At 47.1% G+C, this 16,642-nt stretch overlaps 1 protein-coding gene across 1 annotated transcript in view; it reads left to right on the top strand.

Annotated features, from left to right (window-relative positions):
• FIRRM (FIGNL1 interacting regulator of recombination and mitosis) overlaps positions 1-16,642 on the top strand; it is a gene marked incomplete at both ends in the record, with an annotated part of 580,029 nt that overhangs the window by 275,181 nt on the left and 288,206 nt on the right. Inside the window, one exon of the mRNA XM_082265049.1 lies at positions 15,698-15,820. Coding sequence (XP_082121175.1) covers positions 15,698-15,820 — 123 coding nt within the window. The remainder of the gene's footprint in view (positions 1-15,697; positions 15,821-16,642) is intronic.

Below are 16,642 nucleotides of genomic sequence, written 5' to 3'. Positions count from 1 at the left end.
TTTTTTTAATAAAACCTTTCAGTTTTCATTAGATATCTTAATTGACTCAGTGACATCATTACTGGGTATCTGTGCTTCTCCATGCAATGCAGGCAAAGCAGGGGCCAGCAGGAGAAGAGCCGACAGGGTACTTTACATGACAAATTGTCAAGAGGGTAGCAATATGGCACAGCAAGGAGGAAAAGTCCACAGGATAGCAATATGGCACAGCAAGGACAATTTCTGAGGGGAAAATGGTACAACAACCAGTAAGTCTAGGTACACAAGGGGCAATCCAAGAAGAATAATGGACAAGCAATGGGGACACAAGGCAATAAGCAAAGAATACCAGTCACAGGACAGCAACCACTGGGCAGCAATCACAGGGCAGATTTGAGCACAGGAGACACCTGGATGCAAGAAAAGAAAGAGCAGGTTCTGTGCATCCGCAGCTTGGTGTATAACCAGACAGCAGGGAAGCATGAGGACAGCAGGGAAGCATGAGGATTAGAGTAAAAAGAGCAGGATCATCAGAGATCTCAGCTCCCACATTGCAGATGCCGAGGTGTCTGGCTTTTCCCTCGTACAGGATACAATAATTGATGTGCTACCTTCTGAGAGGAGCCTCCTCTTACATTACCTGGCTGGGCACAGGAACTCGCAGATCTATTATGCAGATAAGCTGACTTCATTACTTACATACAGCCACTGGATTAGAAGTTGATTTCACACAAAATCGAATTTCTCTTTCGTTCATTGACAGACACAGCTCTCCATATTCAGAACCATAGGGTTATATTGCCTCCTTCCAGAGTAGGACACTAGGCAGAAAAAAGACTTGGCTACGCCTAAGGACAGTCCTAGGTGGAATACACCCCCCTCTCTGCTATAGGCCTTCAGTTTTAATGCCTAGTCAGGAGTAAGGACCTAGTTCCCTGCCAGAAGCTCTGGTCTTGGCACTTTTTCTTTTTGCATGGTATTTTTTTCTCCTGCTTTTTCCTGTGAGATCTACAATCAACTGCCGGACTAGGCGACAGGCTGGATAGCTAGATCCAGTGGTCCCCCAGTCTGGCCAGGGAATGTGGCTTCTGTCTGGAGTGGTGCCCGCCTGGTTCCTGATATGATGATTAGCTGCTCCCCCCCCTCCTCTCCACCATAATGTGGCTTGTGGTGGACACGTCCCTGGGACGGTTAGATCTGCGGGTTCCCCCACAGACCCCCCTTTTGTTCGGCAGTCTCTGTGGGCCAGCTTGACCATGACAGTGGAGCCTCTGAGCGGCGATTTTGGCGGTGGGAGCTCCTCCTTTTCCCCTGGACACCGAACATGGATACTAGCTATATCTGGTGCAGACCAGTGCTACTCTGGTGGGGTGGTGAGTCTGGTGGGGTCCCTCCCTCTCCCTGCTGCAGGTAGTGGGGGTGCTCTGCTTTCCGGTACCCCTGTGGTGATACAGGTGCGGTGGAGGAGTCCCATAGCAGTGCTAGACACTTTGTGATGGGTTACCCTTTTACCTTATGGTGTTTCAGAAGTATGTTTCCCCACCTGACCCCCTCTCTGAGGCAGCAGGTCCCTCTGGATCCCAGTCTTCTGTTGATGCACTGACGGCAGTCCTGGAGTCCTTTGTTTCCAGGGTGCTGGTGGCCTTTGGGTGACGGGCCAGCAGAAAGCGCCCCCCCCCCCGTCCTTCCCTGCCTCCTCTGTCTTGTCATATCTTTAATCTGGCTCTAGCGCCACGGGCGTGGCCCACACTGCGGGGTTTGTGGCCGCACTCTCCCTGATCTATCAGATAGTGAGGATTCCTCCACACCTGTAGCTGCGCACGAGAAGGCGCTGGTTGACGCACTGATTACATTTGTGCGGGACACTTTAAAAATGGTAGATGCAACTGCAACGAAGGTGGCTGTCCCCTTTGGCACCCACAAACCGTCTCGCACTGCAAAAGTGTTTCCTTATCCCTCCTATTTTGACAGGGTTGCCTATAAAGACTGGGAGCGCCAAAAACGCTCCTTTGTGGTTCCTAAACGCTTCGCTGTGAGGTACCCCCTTGAAGAGTCACTCCTCAAGAAGTAGACTGGCCCACCAGTGGTGAACCCCCCCCCCCCCGTCTCCAGGTTGAACAAGGCAACCATAATTCCAGTAGAGGAATCTCCGGCTTTTAAGGATCCAGCTGACAGAAAGGTGTAGTCTGTGGACAGCAATATGTTCACTATTGCTGCTTCAGTGCTGAGGCCAGTCCTAGCAATTGCCCCGGTTACATAGTTTGTGAGGTTGAAAAAAGACATCAGTCCATCCAGTTCAATCTATGATGTGTGTGTGTGTTTGCTGTTAACTGTACATTGTATACCCCTGTATGTTGTGGTCTTTAAGGTGCACATCTAATCGTTTTTTTTAAACTATCGATGCTCCCTGCTGATACGACTGCTTGTGTAAGCTAATTCCACATCCTTACTGCTCTGACAGTGAAGAACCCCTTACGTATTTTAAGGTTAAACCGTTTTTCCTCTAGTTTTAGTGAGTGGCCACGTGTCTTATTGTATTCCCTTTCTCTGAAAAGTTTGTTCCTTATGCTAGGGTCGCCAGTACAGTATTTGAACATTGATGTCATATCCCCCCTCAAGCGTCTCTTCTCCAGAGAGAATAAGTTCAGTGCTTGTAGTCTTTGCTCATAGCTGATGTCCTCCATTCCCCTAATTATTTTTGTTGCCCTTCTCTGGACTCTCTCCAGTTCCAGCACATCCTTCCTGAGGACCGGTGCCCAGAACTGGACCGCATACTCCAGATGTGGCCGGACCAGAGTCTTGTAGAGTGGGAGAATAATCTCTTTATTTCTGGAGTGAATCCCTTTTTTATACATACCCTTTCAAGGCGATCACCTGTTTGGGGCTACCCTGGATGACATCATTAAGAGTCTCACAGGGGGGAAAAGTACCTTTCTTCCACAGTCTGGGAAGCAAAAAGAACCTCCTCACAGACAAGGCCCTTCTTTCTCGGCTCACAAAAAGTTTTTTCGTTCCTTAGGGTCAACTTTCAAGGGTTCAGAACCTTTCAAGCCCTCCTCGGGAGGTTGCAAGCGGCCCTGTTCTAGCAAGTCGAGAGCTGGATTCTCTAGACCCGCGGACAAGGCTCCTTCAGCATTAAGTTACGCACTCACCCATGCGTCGGGTGGGGGGGGGGGACACTTTGTGGTTTTCCGTGGACTTCTTGGCGTCTAACTTTGAGGCGGTTCCGTTTGCAGAGTTTCATACAAGGTTCCTTCAAAGGGAGATCCTGGGGAAATGGGACAAGTGTCCGAAGTCTCTGGACAATCGGATTCAGCTGAGCTGGGAAACCAGCGGGCCACTGGTCTGGTGGCTTCGCTCTCCGGCTCTTCGGTAGGGTAAGTTCTTTCTCCCCTTATATTGGACAGTGGTCATCACGGATGCCAATCTGTCTGGAAGGGGAGGTGTCCTGGGACTGAGCTACGCTCAGGATTGTTGGACACTGGAGAAATTCAGACTGCCTATCAATGTTTTGGAGTTTCGGACGATCAGGCCGTGTCTGGATCACTGGATGGATCGTCTTCGGGGGGCTCCTGGTACGGATCCAGTCAGACAATGCCACGGCGGTGGCTTATGTCAATCACCAGTGCAGGACAAAGTGTGTTGGCTGCCCTGGAAGTAGCCAGCATAGTCTGGTGGGCAGAACACTTTGTTCCAGCACTCTCCCCTGTACGCAGGAGTGGAAAACTGGCAGGCAGACTATCTCAGTCGGCAGGCGTTGGACCAAGGGAAGTGGTCCCTTCTTCCAAACATGTTTCATCTAATTTGTCTATGGTGAGGCAACCCCGAGGTCGATCTGTTGGCGTCTCGGCTCAACAGAAAGGTACCGAGGTTTGTGGAAAGGTCACAGGATCCTCTGGCGGATGCCATAGAAGCTCTGAAGGGCTGGTGGGGCCAGTATCGTCAGATCCACGCCTTCCCTCCTCCCTAACTTCTGCCGCGGCTTTTGCGCAGGATCAAAACCAAAGGGATTCCGGTCATTCTAGTTCTTATGCAGGCTGCATTTGCACATAGACCACCCTGGGTAATGCCCTCATGTGAGGCTGAGCCTCCATAATTGAAAGAACTGAAATTGCGTAAATGTAAGGTGTGGACCAGGGACAGTAAAAATGGGGAGGAATGAGATAGATGGCATTGGATGTCTTCCAGCCAGGAAATGAGACAGGCCCTATCTGACTTGCCCAATCTAAACAGGCCCTATCTAAATGCACGCTGGGAGAATCTGTGCAGCAATTTTAGTACCAAAGAACCTGGATAACTGCAAGACTGAAGGTAAAGCTTGAATACAACTAAGGGATGGGAACCATATTGGGTTGTAGGTGTTAGGAATGGGCCACTTTACTTGGTTTCCAAGTATGAAACCAGTAAGTGATAACACACTGACTATTACTTACAGAACAAACATGTACAGGGAGTTAGAGCACATGCAAAGTGTGGGAAAAAAGGCAGGTACCCAGAGAAGATTGTGAGGTGAAAAGGCTCAATGCAAGTTGTAAATGTTTACTAAAAAGATACAAAGAATAGTTTCTCTCTTGGCTTTACTAAATCTTACAAAAATGCAGAAAAGAACCCATGTTTTTAGTTGGCAATGAAAGCCTTCCAATTAATTAGCTAAAAAAAACAAAAATTCTAAGTATGCAAATGATGTGTTAGAAATAGCTTATTAATTGACACCTTAGTGTAAAAAACAAGGAAAAAAACATTTTATTTATCTTTCCTTCATTTTCCAAAAATGTGTGGCAAAAAATGACATTTTCCAAAGATTTATTTTGCCTCTTAGAAAATACTTTGGAGTATGTGCTTTCCAAAATGATATCAGGTGTTTCCTTTGTCCTGGTGCTCCAGGGCCTCCAAAAATGTGATGGGTAGTCAAGAAAAAGAATACATAATTTACACTCCTTGAAAGTCCAAAGGTGCTCCTTTATTTTGGGCCCCCTATGTGGCTAGGCTGCAAAAGTCTTACATATGTGGTATCCCCCATAACTGGGAGGCATAGCAGAATGTGTTTTTGGGTGTACTTTTAAGTATGCCTATGCTGCGTGTGAGACATATCTTATTAAAATGACTTTGTGAAAAAAAATTACCTAATTTCTTCACTTTCCCAAAATTTTGATAAAAAATGACAACATAAAAAATCGCACCTCTTACTAAATACCCTGGACTATCTACTTTCCAAAAAGGGGAGAATTTGTACTTTCCTGGCATGTTAGGGCCTCAAGACATGAAATAGGTACATCAGAATTGATCATTTTTCAAATATATATTCCATAGTTTATAGACTCTCTCTTTCACACAGACTAAATAATATACACAGATTTGGGTTATTTTTACTAAAGAAATGTAGCAGAATACAGTTTGGCCTAAACTTATGAAGAAAGATTGATTACTTGCAATATTTTATAACATAAACAAAAATGTAGTTTCTCTTTGGTTGTTTACTGACAGACACCGCTTCAATTCTTCAGATCATTAGGTATTATACTGTCTCCAGGAGTAGAACTAGGTGAAAACCTTTTTGGTTACCCCCCTGGGGCAGTCCCAGAAGGTATACCATCACTTCCTGCTGTAGGACTCCTGTTTTTTCTGCCTAGTCAGGAGTAAGGTCCTTGCTCTCTGCTGGGATCTGCAGTCCTGGCATTTTTTCCTATTTAAATGGAATTTTTTACTTTTTCTTTATTTTTGTTCCTGTGTGAACTACAACAGCTGGACTGGGCGACACACTGGATATCCTAGATCCTTACGGTCTTCCCAGTCTTGCCTACGAACACGATCCAACTATTAGCTCTACACTAGGTTGGCCGCAACATGGCTCCACTGGACAGGGGCTGTCCGGTGAGTGAAATGCCTCGTGAGGTCCCATAGCCCTAGTCACAACAGACACGACCATAGTCGCAGCGTACCTCAGGCCGCAGCACCCCCCATTCCAAGATGGTGCGGTGGACTGCTGGGAGTAGCGCCCGCCTGGTGACCTTGATATGGTGAGTAGTGTCCCCCCTCCTTTCCTGCGGAATTTATGGGGGGTTGTTGCAGGCCCCCCTTGGGGATGGTGGGCCCCTCCTGTGTCCTTCCTCCCCCTTGTGCTTCCCTCTTCTCCTTTTGCGGGGTTAGCCCCTAAGTTGGTGCCCTCATCTGCCCCCTGTCCTCCCCCGGCCCCTTTTGAGGGGACATGGGTAAAATTGGGTAGGGGGGCTTGTATGGTGCTGGGCTGGAGGAGCGGTGGGTGATGCAGCTGTCGGCCCCCTGTAGGGGGTGTCCGTACCTGGGTGCTGTGAACTTTTCCCTGGGGTCCAGCGTCCTGTGCAGCGCCGCGTGGTAACACAATTTTCTCTGTATTCCCGGCTTCAGTGGCCATGTTTGTATAGTCCAGCGGCCACTCGGAAAGAGTCCAGTTTGCCAATCAACATCCTGGAAATTCGGGCGATCAGACTTTGTCTCAATGGATAGATCGTTTCTGTGTGGATACAATCTGACAACTCTACGGCTGTGGCATATGTCAGTCATCAAGACGGCACAAAGAGTGCCCTGGTGGCCCGGGAAGTGACCAACATCTTGAGGTGGGCAGAACGATTCTGGCCCTCTATGCTGTGCACATTCCGGGGGTAGAGAATTGGCAAGCAGACTATCTGTCGGTAGACGTTGGATCCGGGAGAATGGTCTCTTCACCCAGAGGTTTTCCATCAACTGTGTCTTCGGTAGGGGACCCCCAATGTGGACCTGCTGGCTTCCCGTTTCAACAGGAAGGTGCTGAGGTTCATGTCAAGTTCTCGAGATCCTCTGGCCGATGCCGCAGACGCTCTGGTGACCCCTTGGGGTTAGTATCATCTGATTTACGCCTTTCCTCCAATACAACTTCTGTCGAGACTGGTAGGCAGAATCGAGGTAGAAGGAATTCCTGTCATTCTGGTCGCACCAGACTGGCCTCGCCGGTCTTGGTACGCAGGCCTGGTAAGGCTGGTAGTGGACGTCCCTTGGAAGCTTCCTCTCAGGGAAGATCTTCTATCTCAGGGAAAAATCTCCCATCCTGATTTACGGTCGCTGGCTTTAACAGCTTGGCTATTGAAAGCCAGGTGCTGAAAGACAGAGGGCTGTCGGAGTTGGTGATTCCTATACTGTTGAAGGCTAGGAAATCTACTTCCAGGAAGGTTTATCATCGAGTTTGGAAGGCGTACATTACTTGATGTGAGTCTCGGGGGGGTTTCTCCCTGCTCCTTTTTCTGTGTCTCACCTGTTGGAGTTTCTACAATTGGGTGTAGATCAATGTTTGGCTCTGGGCACCATCAAGGGCCAGATTTCTGCCTTGGCTATTTTTTTCCATAGGCAGTTGGCGGCGAAGTGCTTGGTTCACACTTTTGTGCAGGGAGTTTGCTATCTGGCTCCTCCGGTGCGATCCCTGGTATCTCCGTGGGATTGCAATTTGTTTCTGTTGGTGCTTCAAAGGCCCACCTTTGAAAATATTAGAGAAATTCCTCTGCCCACTCTGTCACACAAGGTGGCTTTCTTGGTAGCTTTTACTTCCGCACGTCGCGTGTCGGAGTTGGCTGCGTTGTCCTGTCAGTCACCTTACTTAGTGATTCATAGGGACAAAGTGGTGTTGCGACCCTGTCAGGCGTTCCTTTTTTTTTTTTTTTTTTAAGGTAATTTTTATTAATGCAAATACAAGGTACATAACAGCCAACAAACATAGGCAACAATGCAGTTACAAAAGACAGTAGGTATAAAAATAGGCAGCCACATAATAACCACACAGTTATTAGAAATGTGAATCATAATAAGCTATCTCAGGACTGCACTATAAAACAGAACCCCCCCTCCCAAACCATCCAACCTATATGATAGCACAATCCTGAAGCGAGTACCCGTGCTGTACAAATAACCCAAATGTTCCATTGAGCAAGGAGAAATTAACATTGTCATTCAGGCAGTGTAGAAGCCCAGATTAGGAATCCTAGGGGTGATCACAATAACCATGCAGATTTACCCACTCAACTCAAATCCCTCTTACACATCCAGGGTTCCCGACACCGATTCCACCCAGACCAGCCATAATGTATCAAGGTTTTTAGGGCAGCCACGAGCTAAGTACATAAGCTTATATAGAGGTAGAGCACCATTGACGAGATCAACCCAATCCCCCACAGTGGGGGGATCAGGTTTCTTCCATCGCAATGCAATCATTTTTTTAGCATAAAAGAATAAGATGCGTATTAACACCTTCTGGGACTGTCTAAGGTCCTCCTCAGCCAGATTCTCAAGCAGGCACCTGTCAGGAGAGCAGACATTCAGAAGTGCCAGTTTTTCTTCCATAAGCCGACACACCCCCTTCCAGAAGTCTTGAACCCCTGGACACGACCAAACCATATGAAGGAAATCGCCCCTAGGCACCTGACACCGGTGACATTCCGGAGACGGAAGTCTCCCCATCTGGTATAATAAATCCTGTGCAAGTAATTCAATTGTATCACCCTGTCTCCTGCTGCTATAATTCCAGAAAATTGGGAATCAAGCAGCTCATCCCATGCTTCCTCCTCCAATTGTGGCAGCTCTAAACACCAACGATTTTTCAGGTTAGCCAGTCTGTCCTGGTCCACAAGGAGCAAAGAATAATACTTAGAGATGAGTTTACCATGATCAGCATCCATAAGTTCCCTCTCCAATCGCACCGGAACCAGATGCCCCCCGTTTAGGCCAAATTGCGCTGCCACCGCATGCCGAAGTTGCAGATAAAGGAACCAGCAGGTAGAGGATACACAGGGAAAGACTTAAACATGCAATCTGCAAATAGCTGATTTTGAGCATATTTCAAATCAAAGCTTGCCCACCTCCTCGGATCAGACAATTTATATACCTCCTGCAGCCCCGGGTTATACCACAGCGGAGTATTGGGAGTCTCATTGAAGGACGAACCCCCCATCCGTTTATTACAAATATGGGTAATCTTGTACGAGAGCCGCAGAATCCCTGCCCCACCCGAGGGATAGGGACCTTTCCTGTACAACAAGTTCAACAGGGCCTCATAGGAACCCATCATGGCTGCCAAAGTGGTAACCGCTGTATTCGGGAGATCAGGGAAGAACCAGGCATGAACATGAGTCAACTGGGATGCTAGATAATAGGCCTGGAGATCAGGGACCGCCAGACCCCCCGCAGTAGATGGAAGTTTCAGGGTATTCAAAGAGATCCGAGCCGCCCAACCCCCCCCCCCCCCCCCAAATGAATGACGTGAGTAGGGTCTCAATAGTAGTAAAAAGTGTTTTGGGGAGATACATTGAGGCCTGCCAGAAAAGATAGAGGAAGCGGGGCAGATATACCATTTTGAAAATATTAGTTCTCCCCATCAGGTTGAGGGGCAATTTAATCCAGGTTGTCTGCTTGACTCTCTGTACCGTTGGGCTAATATTATTAACATAAGTCTGTATGGGTTGCTGGACCGTCACCCCCAGGTATTTCAATTTGGACACCACCTGAAGTGCATGCGGAATAACTATACTAGAGGACATGGCAGGATCAAATAGGAAGACCACGGACCTGTCCCAATTAACTTTAAACCCCGAGTACCTTCCAAAAGTTTCTATCACCTCCAAGGCCACCGTCAACGACCCCCCCCCCCCCCATGATTCGCCAAGTAAAGGAGCATATCATCGGCATATAGAGATGTCTTTTCCTCCAAATCTCCCACACTACAACCATGTATCCTCCTGTCCTTCCTAAGCAGTGTAGCCAGAGGTTCTATGGCCATGGCAAACAGCAGGGGCGACAAGGGGCACCCCTGCCTGATACCACGACACACAGAAAAGGGCTTTGTGATGCTGCTGTTAACTCGCAAGGGAGCCGTTGGGGAGTCATATAGTAATTTAACCCATCTAATAAACTTCGGCCCAAAATCCAGCCACTCAAGGACTGCAAACAGGGCCACTCCACAGAGTCAAAGGCCTTATGAGTGTCTAAAGACACTACTACCCTGGTGTCCGGTGCTTCTGCAGGAATTTGAAGATTCGTGAAAAGACGGCACAGGTTTATTGCCGTGGAACGCCCTGGTATAAACCCCGTCTGATCCGGATTAATAATTTTAGAGATGATGGAATTCACTCTTCGGGGTAAAACCTTGGCCAGAATCTTAACGTCCATATTAATTAAGGAAATAGGATGGTAGGATTCACAGTATCTGGGGTCCTTGTTCGGCTTAGGAATTAGAACTATTAGAGCCTCCCGAAGGGAGGCCGGGAGCACCCCACTATCAAAGGTCTGAGTACAGGTTTGACAACCGCGAGATGAGGATTTCCGAGTAAGCTCGGTACCACTCAATCAGGAACCCATCCAATCCCGGTGTCTTATTGGCAGCGAAGGAGGCCATTGCTGCCGCAATCTCCTCAGTGGAGATGGGTGAGTCCAAAGATAATCTATCAGCGTCATCAAGTGCAGCTAGAGGGATCTGTTGAGATCTAGTTCAGTCAAGGTGTAGGAAACCTGGGATGTATACAGGGATTAAAAAAAGGAAACAAAGGCCTCCATTATGTCCTTCCTCTTAGTGCATAAGTGTGAGCTACTATCATAAACCCCCAAGATGGCTGTAACCAGGTGTTCAGAGCATGAGATGAACACCAAAATTTTACTGTTCTTATCACCATATTCAAACAACCTTTGTTTTTGATACAACAGCTTTTTCTGAGTTTTTTCCAGGAGCACAAGGTCCAATTGCCGAGCACTATCTGGCCACAAAAAGTATTTGGAGGAGGAAGGATTCTTAATATATTCCAATTCTGCTGCAGTCACCGTCGACTGTAGAGAATCTACCCTCGATGCCCTATCCTGCCGCAATTGATGAATCATTCCCGCCACCGCTCCCCTCATGGTAGCCTTAAAGGCATCCCACACAATAGCCCCGGTAGCTGTCTCCTGATTGACCGACCAAAAGTGGGCCACCTCCTTGGCTGTAATGTTAAAAAAAAAATTTCCTCAGACCACCATAGGGGGCTGAGCCGCCACATCCTGTATCCCCGAGCTGCGGAGAGGCCAAGCTTCATCAGCATCGGGGAGTGGTCCGAGATGGCCCTAGAGAGATACGAGATTGCCAACATCTTGGGAAGCAAATCAGGAGACACCAGACACAAATCAATTCTAGATAGGGTTTTATGTGAAGCCGAGTAACAAGAATATTCCCTGCTTTCTGGGTTCTTCCATCTCCAGCAATCTACCAAGTTGTACCTGGCAACCGAGGCCGCCAGAGAGGAAGAAGTCAGAGCGTCCCCCGAACACTTGTCCAATGCCGAGGATAACACAGAGTTAAAATCCCCTGCCAACAGAACCGGCACCCTCCCCCACTTGGAGGAGCTGGGCCATCACAGTGTCCCAAAAGGCCAAGGTGAACGGGGGGGGGGGATATAAACAGCTACAAAGGTGTAAACCACATTATCAATTTGTAGGGGCACAATGGCATATCTACCATAAACATCTGTAACCACATGCTTAACCGTGCAGCTAAGGGAGCGCGCGATTAGTATCGTCACTCCCCTAGCATAATTTGAAAAGGTAGAATGAAAACTATGCGCAATAAATGCTCTTTTCAGGGCCAAGATTCTGGATCCTCACAAATGAGTCTCCTGCAAGAAAATGATTTGAGGCTTGTACTTCTGAATGCAGTTAAACACCAAAGCCCTTTTAACTCTAACATTCCAAGATAAGACCGTTAAAGTTTCCACAGCCATTGTAATAATAGTAACAGCAGAACCATGACTCCAAAGGAGATAGTCCCCCTAGTGGATACCAGGGGAAAAACGTAGTCCAAAAACAGCACCAGCCCCAAAAAAATGTGAGAAGAGAAAACATAAAAGTGCATAGATCGGAAAGCAGTCCCCAGTAACAAAACAAAACCCCTCACCCTGCTCGTAACCCCAACTTTCACAGGCTTCAGCCCCAAACTAAACCAGGTAGTGAACCATAGTGGATAAGCAGACATCTTGGTTGTTCATGCGAACCTCCGGGGTCACAATTTAACACAGCATACATCAGTCATCCGGTCCAGATGAGTACATTAAATAGAGAAGAAGAGCACCGGGGCCCACAGTAATAACAGGTCAGCAGGATGAAGAGGAAAAGATAACTTATGTCAGCAAAGAAAGGCCCCCAAATCAGAATGACTCAGCCAGCCCCCCCACTAGGTCATGGAGAATCATACTTGTAGAAGGGCAGACGAGCAATGTCACGTTATCATCACTGCAGGAGATAGAAAATCAGGCTCTTCCCAGGGAATCCAACCATTGATCAGCATCTGAAGGATCCAAAAAAAATTGCACTTTGCTTTTGTACACCACCCTCAATTTTGCAGGGTAAAGCATGCTATAAGGAAGGTGCCATTCCCTGAGACCCTTTTTAACATGTAGAAATGCAGCCCTCTGCTTTTGTGTCGCTGCAGAGAAATCAGGGAAAATGGTAATATTATTAAAACTGAAATCCGCCAGCTCCCTCGCCTTCCACAGTGCGGCATCCCTGTCCCTGAAGTGAAGAATGCGCGCCAGCAATGGTCTGGGCCTAGCCCCCGGGATGGGGGCCCGAGAGGGGACTCGGTGGGGGGCCCGCTCAATAGCAAAAAGGGGAGAAAAGGTGTCCGTTCCCAGAGACCTCCACATCCAGTCCGGGAGGAAGTCCTCCGGGTGCCCACCTTTCGCTCCCTCAGGGAATCCCAGAAAGCTGAGATTATTACGGCGCAGGCGGTCCTCCATGTCAACCAGCTTCGCCGCCTGTGCCCGCCTATGTCCCTGATGGCTGCGGGGAGAGGGAAGACATCATCCTCCACCGAGCTGATCCTCTGTTCCGCAGTGGAGACACGGTGCCGCAACTTATGGACATCCTCCTTGAGGAGGGAGAAATCCACCCGCAGGGCGTCTATATGGGAGGTCAGGGAGGCCTGGCAATTCTTGATGGCGTCCATAATCTGCGCTAGGGTAGGTTCTGCCAGGGGGGTAGGCGGTGGGTCCCCGTCTGCCCCCCCAGCATTCACCGCTGGATGCAGTGCTGGCCAGTCTCCACCGTTCTCCGGCCAGTGTAATAGCGGGCTGTCCGAGGCCGCGCCGCCCGGAGATGGAGTGCGGGCATCATATCCTCTTGGGCCTGTCCGGGGGAACCCGAGCCGCGGCTCGACGGGGATGGTGGGACATCCCTACCATATTTGACCATGTCGGGTGATCACTGGAGACGTCCAGGAGTCGTAGTGGAATGGACCGATGCAGGTAGGATATTGGATGACACAGGATTCTGTGGCAGGTTAATCAGTGGCAGCGGAGCTGCCGAGAAACGCTCTTCACATCCCGGAAGTCAGACATGCTCCTGTCAAGGTTTTTTAATTGTGTGTCTATCCTTTTTTAGACATATATGTTGTATAATTTTTGTGTTTTGTGTAATAAAATTGTTTTGTACCCATACAATTCTCGTATTCTTGTTCAGTGTGCATGTGGCATACAAAGTCCCACACCATTGGGGGATTTTCCTTTTCCTGCTCCTGTCAGGCGGTCCTTCCTAAGGTTGTCTCGGGGTTTCACTTGAATGAAGACATTGTGTTACCGTCCCTATATCCTAAGCCTACACATCCTAAGAAAATTGCCTTGCATTCTTTGGATGTGGTAAGGGCGATTCGGGTGTATCTGGTGGTGACTGAACCGATTAGGGAATCCGATTCTTTGTTCTTATGGGTGGACCTTGTAAGGGGCAGGCCGCATCAGCTGCAACCATTCCCAAGTGGATCAGGCAAATGGTGGTGCAAGCCTACTCCATTAAGGGTCAGGTTCCTTCTTTCCCTGTTAAAGCGCATTCTAAGAGGGCACCTAGTGCCTCCTGAGCCTTCTGTCATCAGGCATCAGTGGTTCAGGCGTGCAAGGCGGCTACGTGGTCGTCTGTACACACCTTCACAAAATTTTATAGGGTGGATGTACTTGCATCTTCAGATGCAGCGTTTGGCCGCAAGGTTTTGCAGGTTGCGGTTGCGGAGGCTTCCGCTTCTTGAGGGTGAAAATTTTTCCTGGTGGTGAGCTCCAGTTGTTCCTAGTTGAGCTCCTGTTGTTACCTGGTTGGCTATGTTTAGCCTTGTTGGGAATTCTGCGTTTACTGTGGGGGGTTTTTTTTCCCACCCCTCATGTTGACTCTGCTTTGGAACATCCCAATGGTCTGAAGAATTGAAGCTATGTCGGTCAGTGAACGGTCTTACTGTAAAATCCTTTTCTCTGAATTTCACTGACAGACACAGCACCCGCCCTTCTTTTGGGGCTGAGCTTTTTGTTCTTCTGACACTGCTTGTTACAAACTGGAGTCCTAAAGCAGGAAGTGATGGTATACCCTCTAGGACTGCCCCAGGGGCGTAACCAAAAAGGTTTTCACTTAGTTATACTCCTGAAGAGAGACAGTATAATACTCAATGGTCTGAAGAATTGAAGCTGTGTCTGTCAGTGAACCTCAGAGAAAAGGATTTTATGGTAAGAAAAAAATCCAGTTTTTTTTTTTTTCAAATTGTTTGCCGTTTGTTTATATAGCATAAAATAAAAAAACCCAGTGGTGAATAAATAACACTAAAAGAAAGTCACCACCATAAAGCTCTATCTGTCTCAAAAAAATTATAAAAGTGTAATTTGAGTACACTATTGCATGACTTAATTGTCATACAAAGTTTGACAGCGCTGAAAACCTAAAAATGGCCAGGGCAGGTAGGGGGTGAAAATGTCTGGTATTGAGATGGTTAAAAATGCATATAGGACTCATGCACATGCTTTTGCAGATAGAGCAAAAAATGGGAAGGAACAGGTGTAGCATAAAGCCCACTGTCAGCAGCCTGTCAAAATCAACGAGTGGCTGCAAAACGTGGTGTCTGTACACAGTACTCGACAGGAACAGTATGTCCCATATGCAGAGATTGTCCGCTCGGGGGAATACTTTCCAGTATGCATGCTGCCATATAACAGTGTTTCGCTTGGAACTGTATACAGTCTGTGTATTGCAGCCTCTTATTGATTTTGACAGACTGCTGGCAGTGGATTGTATGCTGCCCCTGTGCCTTCCGGCCACCCCAAAACACCTGTTTTTTACACACTATAAGCAAAAGTGCCTGTGTGCGTGAGACATGATGTGGCAGGGCAAGTTATTTAAGGCAAAACCTGCTTGTAAAACAATAGCTGTGAGTAGCTAGCAAGCATCATAATTTAGGTAATATTTTAAGTTTACAGGTTGCGCTACTCTTCGTATAGCCTAAAATCCACCACCAGGCACCCAACAGAGCATGTACTTAACCTAAGTGCACTAACGCACACAGGATGGTCCTAATGGCAGCACATTAATACCAACCTACTGTATGTGCAGTCAAGCAGCTTACATGGGTGCATGAGTTTTCGGATACCTGGTGGTAGTTTTTAAGCCGCAGGAAAAGCATAGTCTGTAAGATCTGGCGTGATGTTACATATGAAAATAAATGTTCAGCTTGTCACTTAATACTGTATCCACATACTATCTCTGGTCAGGTCTGTATTGGGAATAAAGGCCCTGTAGCGACTGCACATTGATGAAAGCAAGAATTGTTCATCTCATTACTTAATTTACATTAAACATAAGTTATGAATCCAGATATGTCATTATTTGATCAAGAAATGAATCATGCATTTTCCTTTGTTACATATTTAATGGTATGATTTTTTGATTTTCACAGAATTTGTCACTATCTGCACTGTTGATGGCATGCCGTTCTTCTGGAAGGTTACTTGATTCAGAACAGCACTCTGATCTGGCTGCAATTATAGTTCAGTTGGTTCCTCTTTTTTTTCAAAAGCAGGTAAAATATAGAGAACAATTTTGAGTAGTGGTGGTATAGTGATTTAAAGTGCTTGTAAACCACATATACCCAGTGAAGTGACCAGCTTCAGGTGATACACAGAGATGAAACAAATCATCCTACATATAGTAAGTTGTACCTGTTTATCTGAAGTTAGTTCTTTACAGCCATTCAGAGTGCAGAATTTATACAGCATGTCTGAGCTTTCAGGCCCCATTCACTCTTAGGCTATTAAGAATTGCTGCCAGGATTGGCATGTTTTTACTCACAATCCCAAATCGTGGCAAATTGCCTGACTCATGTTTGGGTGCTATTTATCCTTAATGGCATCCCAAACACAGTGTTAATTTTCCACAGTTGTCACATGTGTACAATGTAAAACTACCTACAGAATTAAAATGCTATCTTTTTTAATTGATTAGTTCACATACAGTGGGTACGGAAAGTATTCAGACTCCCTTAAATTTTTCACTCTTTGTTATATTGCAGCCATTTGCTAAAATCATTTAGGTTCATTCTTCTTCCTCATGAATGTACACATAGCACCCCATACTGACAGAAAAACACAGAATTGTTGACATTGTTGCAGATTTATTTAAAAAGAAAAACTGAAATATCACATGGTCCTAAGTATTCAGACCCTTTGCTGTGACACTCATATATTTAACTCAGGTGCTTTCCATTTCTTCTGATCATCCTTGAGATGGTTCTACACCTTCATTTGAGTCCAGCTGTGTTTGATTATACTGATTGGACTTGATTAGGAAAGCCACACACCTGTCTATATAAGACCTTCCAGATCACAATGAATGTCAGAGCAAA

This window comes from Pelophylax lessonae (assembly GCF_965119305.1).
Source record: "Pelophylax lessonae genome assembly, chromosome: 8".
Taxonomy (NCBI): domain Eukaryota; kingdom Metazoa; phylum Chordata; class Amphibia; order Anura; family Ranidae; genus Pelophylax; species Pelophylax lessonae.
The sequence above is the reverse complement of the archived record's forward strand: the minus strand, read 5'-3'. Positions and strand labels throughout refer to the sequence as shown.